The 14,038-nt window shown below is 37.8% G+C and overlaps 1 protein-coding gene across 1 annotated transcript in view; it reads left to right on the plus strand.

Moving 5' to 3' along the window:
* Nucleotides 1-14,038, plus strand: part of ADGRV1 (adhesion G protein-coupled receptor V1) — a 507,196-nt gene that overhangs the window by 203,934 nt on the left and 289,224 nt on the right. Inside the window, 6 exon segments of the mRNA XM_036020532.1 lie at nucleotides 626-769; nucleotides 3,163-3,337; nucleotides 4,106-4,241; nucleotides 5,963-7,056; nucleotides 8,788-8,905; nucleotides 10,365-10,536. Of these exon segments, the coding sequence (XP_035876425.1) occupies nucleotides 626-769; nucleotides 3,163-3,337; nucleotides 4,106-4,241; nucleotides 5,963-7,056; nucleotides 8,788-8,905; nucleotides 10,365-10,536 (1,839 nt within the window).

Raw genomic sequence — 14,038 nt, forward strand, 5'->3', positions numbered from 1 at the left:
ATGTTGTGGGGTAACTTGGGGGCTTGTCCATTCTCAACAGTGTTTCTATGAGAAAATGTATATTAAAAAATGTAGAAAACCAATTTTAAAATTCAGTATTTCCCTATTTTGTTGGATTCTACAATTTTGAACATTTATGATTTAATACACAGTGTTAGCAATTATTTGTCAAATATTCAAATAATAAGTACACCTAAATTATTCTCTATTTTGAGTAAATTTCAGGGTTATTAGTTACTATCAATGAAGATGGAAGAAATTGAGTTTTTCTGGCTTTAGGGACTGATGCTATTCAGCTGTAAGCTCGTTCCATTCCTGTAGCACATGAATCTATTATTGATAATTACTTCTTGTGAGTCTCATCACTCCTGATGCCACTTAGAAACACATGGAGAATTTGCAAATTTGTGTTTTTTATATTGTATTGCTATCACTCTTTACCCCATGCACGGTCTTTAAAGCAGTGGTTTCTTTTTTTATAACATGGGGCAAGGGCATAGGTTGATGGAACTGATACAAACATATCCTGAGGCAGTGTGCTAGTGCCTTATGCCACATGTTAGTATTTTTCTCTGAAAGTTATTATTTTTACTACTAGAAAGTCATTGATACTGTTTATTTGTAGGTCTTTCTATCACTGGGCTCTAACTTTACTTTGCAACTGGTGACCGTGACGCTCGTTGGTGGGCGTTTCTCCGGCATGCCAACAATTCTCCAGGGAGCGAAGTCGGCTGTGCTCCCTGTCCCCGAGAGAGCGGCCAATTCTCAGGTAACCGGTCCTGGGTGTGGTGTGTCCAGAGAAACAAGAGGGCAGCCTTTATAGGAAGGACTAAGATTCGGACAGAATTTCTTGAGACTTAGTATTTTCTTAAATCTAAGTAATCCTCCCATCTGGCAGTGGGATGGGTAAAAAAAGTTATAAAGGAGTTGAGAATTACAGATTGCCAGTTATTAAAATAATCATGGAGATGTAAAGTACAGTGTAAGGGATATAGTCAGTAATATTGTAATGACTATGCATGGTGTCAGGGTACTAGACTTATTGAGTTGATCACTTGATAAAGTATATAAATGTCTCATCACTATGTTGTATACCTGAAGCAAATATAATGTTGCATGTCAACTGTAATTGAAAAAAATTTAAATTAATTAAAAATAAAATTAAAATCTAAATAATACTATGAATATCAAAATAGACATTATGGATATATTGTTTGAAAATAATTAGTCAATTTTCAACATTAGAATAATATATTTTCTTTTAGGAGTTTTAGAAAGTTTGTCTCTTATAAAATTTGAATGTAAGGTATCGAATTTTTAAAGTAACAATTGCATAGAGTCAGAATTTCCAGGGGTTTTCCTTGACTATTGAGGTATTTTATGCTAAATAATTAAAATTAGAATGAAACATCAGTTAATATTTCACACTTTTTCATTTGCTAACCTTGTGACTGTTTGCCCTTAATTTTCATGGCTGTTTGTCCTGTGGCAAGTTTGTGCTGACATAGGTGTGGTGGTGAGAGCCAGTGGTGCAGTTGCACCAAAGCACTTGAATCTTCTACCTGAGTTCATTGTAGGAAAGATCGTTTTCTTATCACTTCGTGAATTCCATGAAAACAAAAAACAGCTTGAGGCTATGTAGGCTGATTCAGTCAGTACGGGAACAAGACAGGGCTGTTGTCTCAGGCTAGGGTAGCATACATATTTTTGAAACCCTTATGAGGAATCATTACATCCTCCTCCTTAAGCTGGGAGCTCCTTCAGCCTGACTGAGACAGGCCTGGCCCGAGATGCGGACGTGAAGAGTGTGCAGATGAAGAGCAGGCGTATGGGCAGATCCGGTCAGCAGCTTGTGTCACAGGGTCTCTCAGGTCATTCATTCAGTTACTCCCTTGTGAACTGCTTGGTCTCTTAAAGTGGAATCCACCCACACCAAAAATAACTGGGAGGAACAGTTTTCTTTCTACACCTCCTCTGTTCAAGAGGGTATAGAATTTAATAATGCTTTGAGGTTTTGCTGTCTTCTTCTCGCTCACAGGTTGTTAAACAATTCCTTTCCACCTGCATCATTCATTTCACACAGTAACTATTTCCCACTCCTTGTCCATGCACATTGTCACAGCAGTGTATCACCTCAAAGGGCAAGATCAGGGCTAGTCATGGCGCACTCCCATCCGAAGTGTCCTTCAGACTCCTTACCAGTACTTGTATGGTGTGTGTGTCTGTGTGTGTGACACTGTGGCTAGGACATTTTTAAACAGCCTCTAGCCATGTAGCAAGCATGATCTCAGATGTACCTAAGGTTTTGGCAATCTAATCTGGTGTCAAAATGGAGTTTTCTTGTTTGTTTTTTCTTCTTCTCTTTAATCTCCAGAAGCTATCCTGTGGCATCCTCTCACACTTTTCTGCTACTCTCCATTTCAATTTTAAATGGGGGGAATGAGACTTAATTTAGAACTATTAATCATATGGTATCCCAAATTTGTAGATACTGAGACCAAAAGGGATAAACTGATTTGTCCAAATGAAGCCAGGCATCTGGTTTTATTCTTACTCATTGGCCAGCACTTAATTCATCTATAAATCATTTATAACTACCAGGGTGCCCTGGGAAGATTGCCCTTAATAAAAGATCTTACTTGATGTGGATGAAAAAGATGATTATTTTTTTTTAATTCTTTGAATCTTCCTTATTCTTCAAAATAAGATTAAATTGAATCAAAGAGCTGCAAATGACCTTAATAGAAAATCTATTTCATGGTGCTTATTTTTATAAACAAAGAATATATTAATATGTCTTAGAAAGAAGTCGAATTTCAGATCTAGACAAATTGGGTTCTAGACCCATGAATAAGTTGCACTACAATGCCATTTTTAACCTTTTGCTTTCATTTAACCATAATTACATTTGTCTTTATGTATATTGTCAATTCAAAGGATTATATCTTGATTTAAAAAGTTAAAAACTATAATCAGAATTATAAAATAGAATAAATTTTCAAGTCTCAGATGTCATTTCTTAAACATTACCCTTCAACCGAATATATTTTAAAACAGGAAAATAGATTGTTCAAACCAAGAGTCAGTTGACTTTTAATCTGCTCTTCAGAGAACAAGAACCTTTAGAAAGAAATAAAATGTTCTCAGCATGTTTTTCCTCAGGTTGGATTTGAATCTCCCGCTTTCTCACTCACGGACATCACCGCTGGAACGAGCCGAGTGGTGATTTCTAGGAGAGGCACCTATGGCTCCCTCACGGTTGCCTGGGCAGCGGGATATGCTCCTGGGTCAGAAATCCCTGAGTTTGTTGTCGTTGGCAACATGACCCCGAAACTGGGTAAGCTGTAGCTTTTCTAAGATCTCTGTAAATTGTAGAGGTGTGTAGCTGGCCGCTAATTTTCTTGGGTCATCCTTACTCTAGAAAAATGAACTGTTTGTTTTCTAATATAGTGTTCCCACTTTTAAGGGATCAGAATTGCAAAGGCTGCTTGGCGAGGATGAAAATTTATTCAGTCAAAGTAAAAATTTCATGCCTCACCTGGAAATAGTGGTCAGTCATTAAGTGGGCTGTTCATACATTAGGAGTTTGTTAAAAGTAGTTGTAAAAAACTCAATTTGGACCATAGAGTAATAAAAATGGCACACCTTTGTGTCCTTTTACATGCTCACCTGGATATTTGACAGTGGAGCAACTGTTACTCAATCTACTTTGTTTTTAATTATAATTATACCATCAGCTTTATGAGGGCCAGTGAGATGCAAATGTTAGAAGGCTCGACATGTACCAGCTAGAGTGGACAGGGATCGAAGGCAAGGTCTATGGGGTCCAGGGAACTTGCTGTAAGTTTGTTTCCCTCTTCTCCCACTTTTAAAATGTTTTCGTTTTTGTAGACTGTCATAGAATTTTTTAGGCTTATTTATTTACTTACTTACCTGTTTATTTATTTAATTGACTTTATTAGGGTGACATTGGTTAACAAAATTATACAGGTTTTCTAAAATGGAATTTTGGAAAAGGAAATATTTTACTACACGTTTAAGTGTTGAATCCCAATTTAAGAACTCAGAAATGACACCCTGCTTTGCCTTTCATGCTTCCTTTCAGGGAGACTTTCGTTTTCTCACGGAGAACAAAATAAAGGTGTCTTGCTGTGGACGCTTCCCAGGCCTGGTCAGCCGGAGGCCTTTGCTGTCCACCTCTCGGGAGTGCAGAGCAGTGCCCCTGGCGGGGCCGAACTTAGGTAAGATGGCTCTGAGGAGTAATCTGGAATTTATCAGTTGAAACAGGAGGGAAAAACCCCACAAGGATTGCTTTCCCTGCAGCAGACGCGGACACAGTGTTGGAGTGTTGGTGCAGAGTAGCATGTGGCCTGCATGCCTATGATGCCTCAGAGGGAGGCTGACCTTCATAGCCACCACCACTGTTTGCCTTGAAGAGACGTCATCACAACCTCTAATTCAATGTTGGCCTGGGCTGACATATTCAATAAGAAACATAATGGCAAAGCCACCTGTTTTTAAAGGAGCTGTCTTTTGAGAAGTAGCTGGAAAATACTTGCTTCCCCCAAGGGATTCAGAGTAAGAAGAAGCCATCATAGAAGGATAATAATAATATAACTTGTACCAATAACTCTTTCGAGTTTAATTTAAATCAGAATTTTGGAGATAAATGTATGCAAGCTGGAGCAATTTACTTTTCTCATATCTGGGATGTGCTTGACCAGAACAGCAGAAGGCAGACCTTAGAGCCAGACTCAGGGATGTAGTCCTGGCTTTCCCACTTACTTACTGTGTGACTTAGGGAAAGTTGCTTCAACTTTCTGTTCTTCAGTCTACTTATTTGGAAAATGTGGAAAAATGTGTGGGCAAAACTGGTGTGTGTTCAAGTGTGTTTGTATACATGTTTATGTGTGGGAGATACTGGTGGGCAGAATCAATATGGTTTTGGGTTATACATATATCATTTCAAAGGTGTTTGGACACAGAAAGTATTTCAGGCTAACAAATTCAAATGCTTTTTAGCCATAGCAATAATAGCTAAGTTTTATAGTGATTACCCTAGGCCAGGCATTGCTTCAAGAATGATGTATATTTATTCTCTTATTCTTCACAGCAGCCATATTACATAAATGCCATTATTAGTCCCCTTTTATAGATAAGTCACAAATAGGCTATGCAACGTACCTAGTGTCATACTAGTAATAATTGTTAGGCCATGATTTGAATTCAGTGTGTCTGGCCACTCTCTCAGCTCTTAACCATTGTGCTATGTGTTGAGTCATCAGAGCTTTACAATAGAGAGTGGTGGACTCAAGGGTGTCCTCCCTGAAGACATTCAAATTCACATTTAAAAAAAACCCTGTTAGCCAAAGAATATATGTCTGTGGTTTGGATTAAGCTGACAGGCTACCAGTGTTATCTCCGACATAACTATTAACTCACAACAAAATTCCATAGGATAAAGCCAAGGATTAAGAACTCAGTCATGGATCTTTCTCCCAATTCACATAGAAAATGTTAGTATCATTTGTGTGAGAGACTAGTTTCATGATGAGCCACTTGCAAGAAATAAGGATTTTGCATCTAATAGAGCCAACTACATCTATTTGTAGATGAGAAACTTGGCTGACATCCAGAACGTTCCAAGAACTTTCAGTTCTCTGTGTATCAATCATGACAGAGAGCCTGGCGTTTCCGACCCATCAGGGAGCTGCTCTGGGATGACTGGAGAAACAGAGCAGAGACCCATGAGCTCTTGCTTTGCCAACATGTGTCAGGTCCCCGCACCAGTCATAGCAGCCCCTGTTCTTACATTTCTCAGGCTGGGTCTGGTCATCAATAAGTAGTAGGATTGCACGGAACTCGAAAGGGCATATCATTTTTAAGATGCCCTCATGAGCAACATCTTAAATCTCTGCTGTGGTGTTCCTATTTTCATTAATTCTTTCATTTTTTTTTTCAGATCAGGTTTCACTGTGACTGAAATTGAACCAATGGGAGTCTTTCAGTTTTCCCCTAGTTCAAGAAATATCATGGTGTCAGAGGACACAGAGGTGATCAGATTACAGGTGCAAAGGCTCTTTGGTTTCCACGGCAATCTTGTTAAAGTGTCCTATCAGACAACCGCAGGAAGTGCGGAGCCCCTAGAAGATTTTGAGCCTGTTCACAATGGGGAGCTGCTTTTTCAAGAATTCCAAGCTGAGGTTAATTTTGAAATAATCATTATTAATGACCACCTTCCTGAGGTAGAAGAATTTTTTTACATTAACCTAACTTCTGTAGAAATTAGAGGGTTACAAAAGTTTGCACAAAAAAATTGGAGACCACGCCTGAATTTGGATTTCAGTGTGGCCATGGTCACAATATTGGACAACGACGGCCTAGCGGGAATGGATGTTTCTCTTCCTAAGACAACGGCAGCTGTCACAGTTGATACGGCTCTTGTTCCCATAGAAACAGACTCCTCCACCACACACCCTGACATGACCAAAGTAACTGTTGTCCCACAGCTAACCGAAATGGTTGCCACCATTACTGAGGCAGCTGGGATCCCCGACAAACTCGTCGCCCTTCCTGGTGCATCTGACAAACCTGACGTGGCCACGGTAACTGCAGATGTTTTCATTCATGGAACATTCAGTCTTGGGCCGCCCGTTGTTTATGTTGAAGAGGAGATGAGGAATGGAACATTTAACACTGCAGAAGTTCTTATCCGAAGAACCGGAGGGACTACTGGCAACGTCAGTGTAACAGTTAAAACATTTGGAGAAAGGTCTGCTCAGAAGGAGCCAAATGCATTGCCCTTTCATGATATCTCTGGACTTTCCAACCTCACGTGGGCGGTCGAGGAAGAAGACTTTGAAGAACAAACTCTTGTCCTTACTTTTGTAGATGGAGAAAGAGAACGGAAAGTGTCGTTTCAGATTTTGGATGATGATGAGCCTGAGGGGCAGGAATTCTTCTACGTGTTTCTCACAGACCCTCGAGGGGGAGCACGGATTGTGAAGGGAAAGGATGACACTGGGTTTGCAGCTTTTGCCATGGTTGTTATTACAGGTTTGTCTTTGAAATGGTGGATGTAAAAATGAATCACTTTTTTATCAGGATTTTTTATAAGAACATCCTATCTTTAATATAAAGGGTGAATTACTTGAATCACTCATAGTTATTCATTAAAATATCATTTTCCCCAGACTCATAGACACAAGAGAGCAGACTGTAGGTTGCCAGAGGGGAGGAGGGCTAGGGGACTGGGTGAAAGAGGTGAAGGGATTAAGAAGCACAGATTGGTAGTTACAGAATAGTCACAGGGATGTAAAGTGCAGCACAGGGAATATAGTCAACAATATTTTGATAACTATCAGGTGGGTACTGGAAATATGGGAAATGCTTTGTAAAATATGTGATTGTCTAACCACTACACTGTACACCTGACACTAATACAAAATAATATTGAAAGTAAACTGTAATTGAAAAATAAAAAAATTAAAAAACATCATTTTCCTGTGGCATGGACACAAATCATGAATTTATGATGAAAACTTGATGTTCCAAAGTACCAGGCTAGACTCTAACAGACTGTAAATGTCGCTTAGCTCAGAGCTGAAAGTATAAATCCATACTTTCACAATATAGGGAAAACCTTAAACATACTTAAGTCTATGTTCTTCTTCCAGAATATTCTTAATTTAGTCATCCAGTATACAATCGCCTGTAGTGCTTTGAAACTTCAATTTGAGTTTCCCATTTACTTTCCATCCCAAAGTCTAAGATCTCATATCAAGAATTTCTTTGTATCTGTTGGGTAATTGACTGAAACTGTTTTCTTTTGTTCTATTTTTAGACCAAGGCAGTGCATTATATTGCTTTGTACCATTAAATGTATATACTACAATAGCTTAAAAATGCAATTATTTTTTTAAAAGCCCCTCATGTATCTTATAAAATCTTTTGGTGATAATTTGCAGTTTTCCTCTGAAATCATACCCTCTTAAATCATAAGTGGGTTAGCTCGTCACGTCCAGGCCGCACTCTAACGAGTAATGACAAGCCCATCTCGTGGTTCTCACATGCTCTGCTCTTTTATACAGACAGTACAGTTTGAGGCGGCACCATGAGGAGACGGTATACCATTTCAGTGTAGTGTGGACCTCACTTTTTTTCCAGTTTAAGCACAATTTTGTAGTACAAGGGTGTAACCTCAAGTGTCACTCAGAGGAGTATTTTACTCAGAGTTACTCAAGAATTCCTAGGTGTGTTTCTCTAGGGCAAATAAGTGAATGTGTGGCATAAATGGTCTTTTGGTCAACTCTCCTAGAGGAAGGTAAATCAGTTAAATGGAGTTCATTTATTTTAATAGATATTTATTGAACACTTATAATATGCTGGCCACTGTTTTTGGTACTGAGGATACAGCAGAGAATACAACATTGCTGCCCCAGTAGAGCTTCCATTCTGTGCCGATATATGGACTTTAAACAATAAACATATATAAAATGTCAAGGACTATGAGATGTAGAGTCTCATCAGAGAGAGATGAGCAAGTATCTCAGTGTGAGGATATGATGTTTTCTTTTTTCAGGTCTTCTGTTCTCAAAGTGTTAGCAACCTCAATGTTATTCCTTTTGTATTCTAGCCTATTTTTAGTAAAGATCTTTAAAAACTTGGGCTCCCCTCACTTATTTGTGAATAGTTCACTTTTACACTATCTGAGGTGGAAAGATTAGTGAAGCATTGGAGATCTTTTAAAGTCTTAAGTGTACTATTACCTTGCATTTCTCTCTTTAGGAAGTGATCTTCAAAATGGCATTATAGGATTCAGTGAGGAGTCCCAGAAAGGGCTTGAGCTGGGTGAAGGAGCTGATAGGAAAAGACTTCATCTCACTGTCACAAGGCAGCCAAACAGGTATGTTTAAATATACGTGGAAGACAGAACAGCCTGTGTGTCTATATTTTTCATAAAATGGTAGAGCCAGGATCAGATGTAGATAGAAGGTAGTGTGGGATCTGGTATGTCATTGTTTAGATGCTCTAGTTCTTAGTCTGTGATTTCACACACTTGGTTAATGAGCATGACTTAGGACTACCTTGAACATTTTGTACATCTCAAAGTATCACATTTACTATTGTCTGATCACTCTGCATACACAACTATTTACTGTTAGGAATATTTGGAGTACCAAAATTTTGCTTACAATTTAATATTGTATAGTACCTAACTTTTGAATGCTCATCATATACCAGATCTGTCTGGAAAAAGTCGAACCATTGTTAATATAACAAGAATGGTTTTTGTGACATCAGTGTAACCTGGTAACCAAGAAGAGTGAACTAGAATGCACATGTGTGGACAATGACAACTTCACTGTACTAGTCAGTGGGGGCAGTAGATGCAGTTGAGTAAGCATGTGTACTGTGTGGCCATCACATTCAAAATGACTGAGAGAGTGGAGCAATGAATGTGCATCGGATTTTGAGTTAAGCTTGATTATTTCTCCACGGAAAATATTTGGATGATTCAGAAGGTTGCACAGCCATGGGCAGCAGGTGACTGGCAGCTTCATCATGACAATGCTCCTGCATCATGTCTCGTGTAGTTTTTTGGCGAAACATCAAATCTGCCATGTGACTCAGTCACCCTACAGCCCAGATTTGGTGACCTGCAACTGCTGGTTTTTCCCAAGACTAAAATCACCTTTGAAAGGGAAGAGATTCCAGACTGTCAGTGAGATTGAGGAAAATATGACAGGGCAACTGATGGTGACTGGGAGAACTGTGTGAAGTCCCAAGGTGCCTACTTTGAAGGGGACTGAGGGGTCACTGTTCTATGTACAAGGTTTATTGTATCTTGTCTCTTGTTCAATAAATGCCTCTATTTTTCATATTACATGGATGGATACTTTCTGGACAGACCTCACACATGTACTAGGTCTGCACACATGTACATGTGTATATATTACGACTTCCATTTTCGGTCTACATAGTCTCTGAAAATGTAGGTCACCTTTTCCCCTTTATTTTTATAGCAACCATTTTTAGCAATAGTGTTTTTCTTTTAGAGGAATTCTTGTTAAAAGATAAATGAGAACTGTTTACTTGAAGGCAAAAGTTCTCTATTTTATTTTCATATTTCTGGTACATAATAGGCATAGTAGTCAGAAAAATATTTGTTTTTACATTTCTTATATGCAGTAGTTCAATAAATAGTTATTCCATGTTGAACAGAGTGTGGTCGGAGAATGCTGTGTAAAACGCTATGCATTGAATGCAGAGGTGCACTCAGGCACAATGATAACACATTCTGTGTTAGACACGGGGTAACGCACTCTGTTACTGCATTTGCATAGGTTTTGCTTTGTTCCTAGGGCCTTTGAGGACGTCAAGGTCTTTTGGCGAGTCACATTTAACAAAACAGCTGCTGTGCTCCAGAAGGATGGTGTGAACCTGAGGGATGAACTTCTTTCTGTGTCAGGGACTACAACCTGTACAATGGGTCAAACAAAGTGCTTTATCACCATGGAGCTCAAACCGGGGAAGGTAAGAAACCATGAGGTACAGTATTGTCCACTTTACTTCTAATTGTATTTCTTTAGAATCAGTATTTCAAAGCCAGGTTATTGAAACTTACACATTGGTTATGTGAAGATTCTTTGTGTCTTGTGTAGACGTAATGTGGAAATCTCTTTGCTAGGTGACAGACTTCTGACTTAGAATTGGTTTCATTAGAGAATTTTTGTAAATAAGCTCATTATTATACACTTAAAACTGATACATATTTTATGTCAATTATATCTCAGGGTTTTTTTTTTGTTTTTTTTTTTTTCAAAAAAAACTCATCTGTTTTCTTTGTTTCTGTTTCTTCACATTTCTTCCTGGCCCACCTGCTCATTGCCTGCATCATCCCTAGAGTCATTTTCAGCCAATTAGTGACTCTGATTACTCTGAATATTTAGTGTTTTGCTTTTATTACGTCTATAGATTTGATATTATATATCTATATTTCATCATAGGATGCAAGTTCTCTCATTCTCCATTCACATGTAGTTCAGAAAGTTCAGTTTTGATCCACCTAAGAGGCAGAGAGGCCATGCTTGGTGAGCCTTTGGAAAATTTCTGTTGGTTCATGTTGCACACGGCACTTAGGAGACAGGTATCTCCCTCTTTCCAGAGGAATCTGCATTATTCAGATGGTATTGGTCACAGATAACCTAACAGAGATTTAGTCATTTAGTAATGATATGTGGCTTAAAAAAAAAAAGACTATTCTGTGATACTTTAATGCCTAAGGAGCACTCAGTAGTATTTCCTTTTTTGTCTGTGAATTAATTTATTAATCTCAAATATTTAATACAAAAACTACTCATAATATGATGAATGTTCAAAAATATCATAGTTTCTTTGTACATGTCAAACACTTAAAACAACAGAAAAAGCACGCACAAATACAGTTACAGTTGACCCTGAACGATGCTGGGGTTAGGGATACCAGCTGCCTTTGAAGTTGAAATGCACTTCCAACCTCAGTCAGTTCTCTATATCTGTGGATTCCCAACTGCAGATCAAAAATGCAGTTGACTGTTGGTCAACATGGGTTTGAACTATTCAGATCCACTTATATACAATTTTTTAAAGGCTCAAATTCCACTAATTTTAATTACTAAATGATTTTGTTTTTGCTGCTTAAGTAGTCATGCCCTGTCACTGAAAATTCTATTAAAGCTGATCTTTTGTCCTTTCATTTTGCTTTAAAAATATCTGGAAGTTTATTTTTTAAATACGATTAACATATATGCCACAGCCAGCCTGATTTTTCCTGATCTAAGGCATCCAATCAATGACTGTCCAAGAACTTTTTTTATCAGAAAGAATTTTAGAAGTCTAAATCCGTGAACTAGGGATATGTGTGAAAGTTAGTGGTTGGCAAAAGTGCTGCTGTAGACCATCTTGGTAGTGATGAGTTTGAAAAATAAGTTTTTAAAATACTGAATTCCCACCGATTTTTTTCTAATTTAATATATTCTTGTATTTTACTTTTCTTGAATGGGAGTTTCATTAGCTACTAATACTCCCCATCACACTGAAAAGGAGGAACTGAAATGACAATATTCAAAATATCTGATCATCTTATTCTACTTGAAAACATTTAAATCCTGTTCTGTGCATCTGTTCAAATAGGTGTATGCCTTCTTCAACCCCAACAACCCTACATTTACTAACTCTCCCTTCAGAACTGCTTGGAATACCTCTTCCTCCTTGATGCCTTCCCTAATATCTCCAGTTAGAAGTCTTAATTCTCTAAATTGCAAAGACTATCTGTACCTTTCTTCTGAAAGTTATTGGTTTTATGCGTGTTCAAAATTTAATTTTGTCTCGACTGTTGAATCTCAGCTGCATTCCTCCCATCATCCTCCATAAATATGTCTTGCATACATGAGTTATTGAACATTGTGTTGAGCATTTTATTTCAAGTAAGATTTTTGGTGAATTAGACTCCTGAAAAGATTTCACTAGATTCATAACATCTGGAGAATTGCACAATTGCACTTTAAGACTGTTTGAAAGGGTCTCTACCTGCAGGAGGGAGAGAAAAAGGAAGAGAGTCAAACAGGTGGTTTACAGGAGCTGAAAGCAAGGTAAACAGGAAAGTTAGAACGTAGGTGAGAGAAGAGACTGCTGCTTCTGAGCTTGTCCTTCTTGCAGGAGAATACTAAGGAAATTACTAGATACTAAAGATTTTATAATCAAGGTTTAAGAGAATATAGTAGGAAGTACATAGAATGTTAACTGTGTATATATTTTTCCTAGTATGGGAAATGCTACTGAGCCTATATGCAAGTAGTTTCAGTTAGACAAGAGAAAGAATCTGGTCTCACCTCTTATTTCTCCTTCTAATGATTTTTCAAATCATTGAACTGAGTTTTATGCTGCAGCTAATTTTCAAGGCATTGTGTTTTTGTTGTCTTCTCAGCTATTAAAAGGAAAGGTGTAGGCAAGAGTAATACACATTCCAGTTTTAGTAACAGAAAATTCAAAAAGAGGGAAGATTATATTCACAGAAGAATGGAAAATTATGTTTTAAAAAAGTACTGTGAGCTTCTAATATGCATTTTAACAATTACTTTTTTTCACTAGAAGGAAACCGATTGCTCAAGTGGTACAAACTCCTCATTTCTGATAAACTGATCCCTAGACATGTAAATGAAGCTGGTTCTGCAGCCATGTGCCTCTGCAGTGGACTTTTAAGATTATTTGGTGGTCTCACTAGAGCAGCACAGCTAACTATTCTTTGATTTTTGATCTAAGAACCATTTCTTTATATTTTATCAAAGGACGCTGCACTTATTCTGGGAAGTAGTATGGTGTTAAGAGTTTGGGTTCTGATAATAGAAAACCTAGATTCAAATCTCAGCTCTTCCACTGATTAGCCAGATGACGTTAGACAAGTTGCTTAGCCTTCCTGAGTCTCCCAGGTTTGTTGAAATTAGTAATAGGTGCTGTTAGATGAAATTAGATAATGGATGAGAGGTTCTTTACACAGTTCTTGGAAAGGAATTGGCACTTCATAAGAGAAGGCTGGTGTAACTGTTATCCACCAAGGATGGGAATGGAGCCCGAGGCAGTTTAGAGATTAAGTAGTAGGTGCTGTGAACTAGTGGTGGGGGAGTTGAAACATCACAACAAAATGAACAATACATTCATTCAGAGAATTATACCATTGATTAATGGTGGCTTCTCCTAAACTCAATCTAGTCTGCTGACCCTCAACTCTAAGTTTTTCTACTCTATAATATCTCTAATTGTCATCTCTATAGTTATTCAGTACTTTCATTTTCAAATTATGAAGAATTTAAGTAAATTGCCCTACCTAGTGAACTACTCAGCTACAATTAAAACTTCTTTTGAACTTCCCCTTTCTCTGCTGTTTTATCTAATAGTTCTTTATTTGCAAAATGTATAAAGATAATAGTTAATTAACTTAGGAAACACATTATTAACCCGAAAATTCTGTTTAAACAGATTGTTTAGATATCTGCTTCAA

Source organism: Phyllostomus discolor, chromosome 3 (genome assembly GCF_004126475.2).
Source record: "Phyllostomus discolor isolate MPI-MPIP mPhyDis1 chromosome 3, mPhyDis1.pri.v3, whole genome shotgun sequence".
Classification (NCBI taxonomy): Eukaryota; Metazoa; Chordata; class Mammalia; order Chiroptera; family Phyllostomidae; genus Phyllostomus; species Phyllostomus discolor.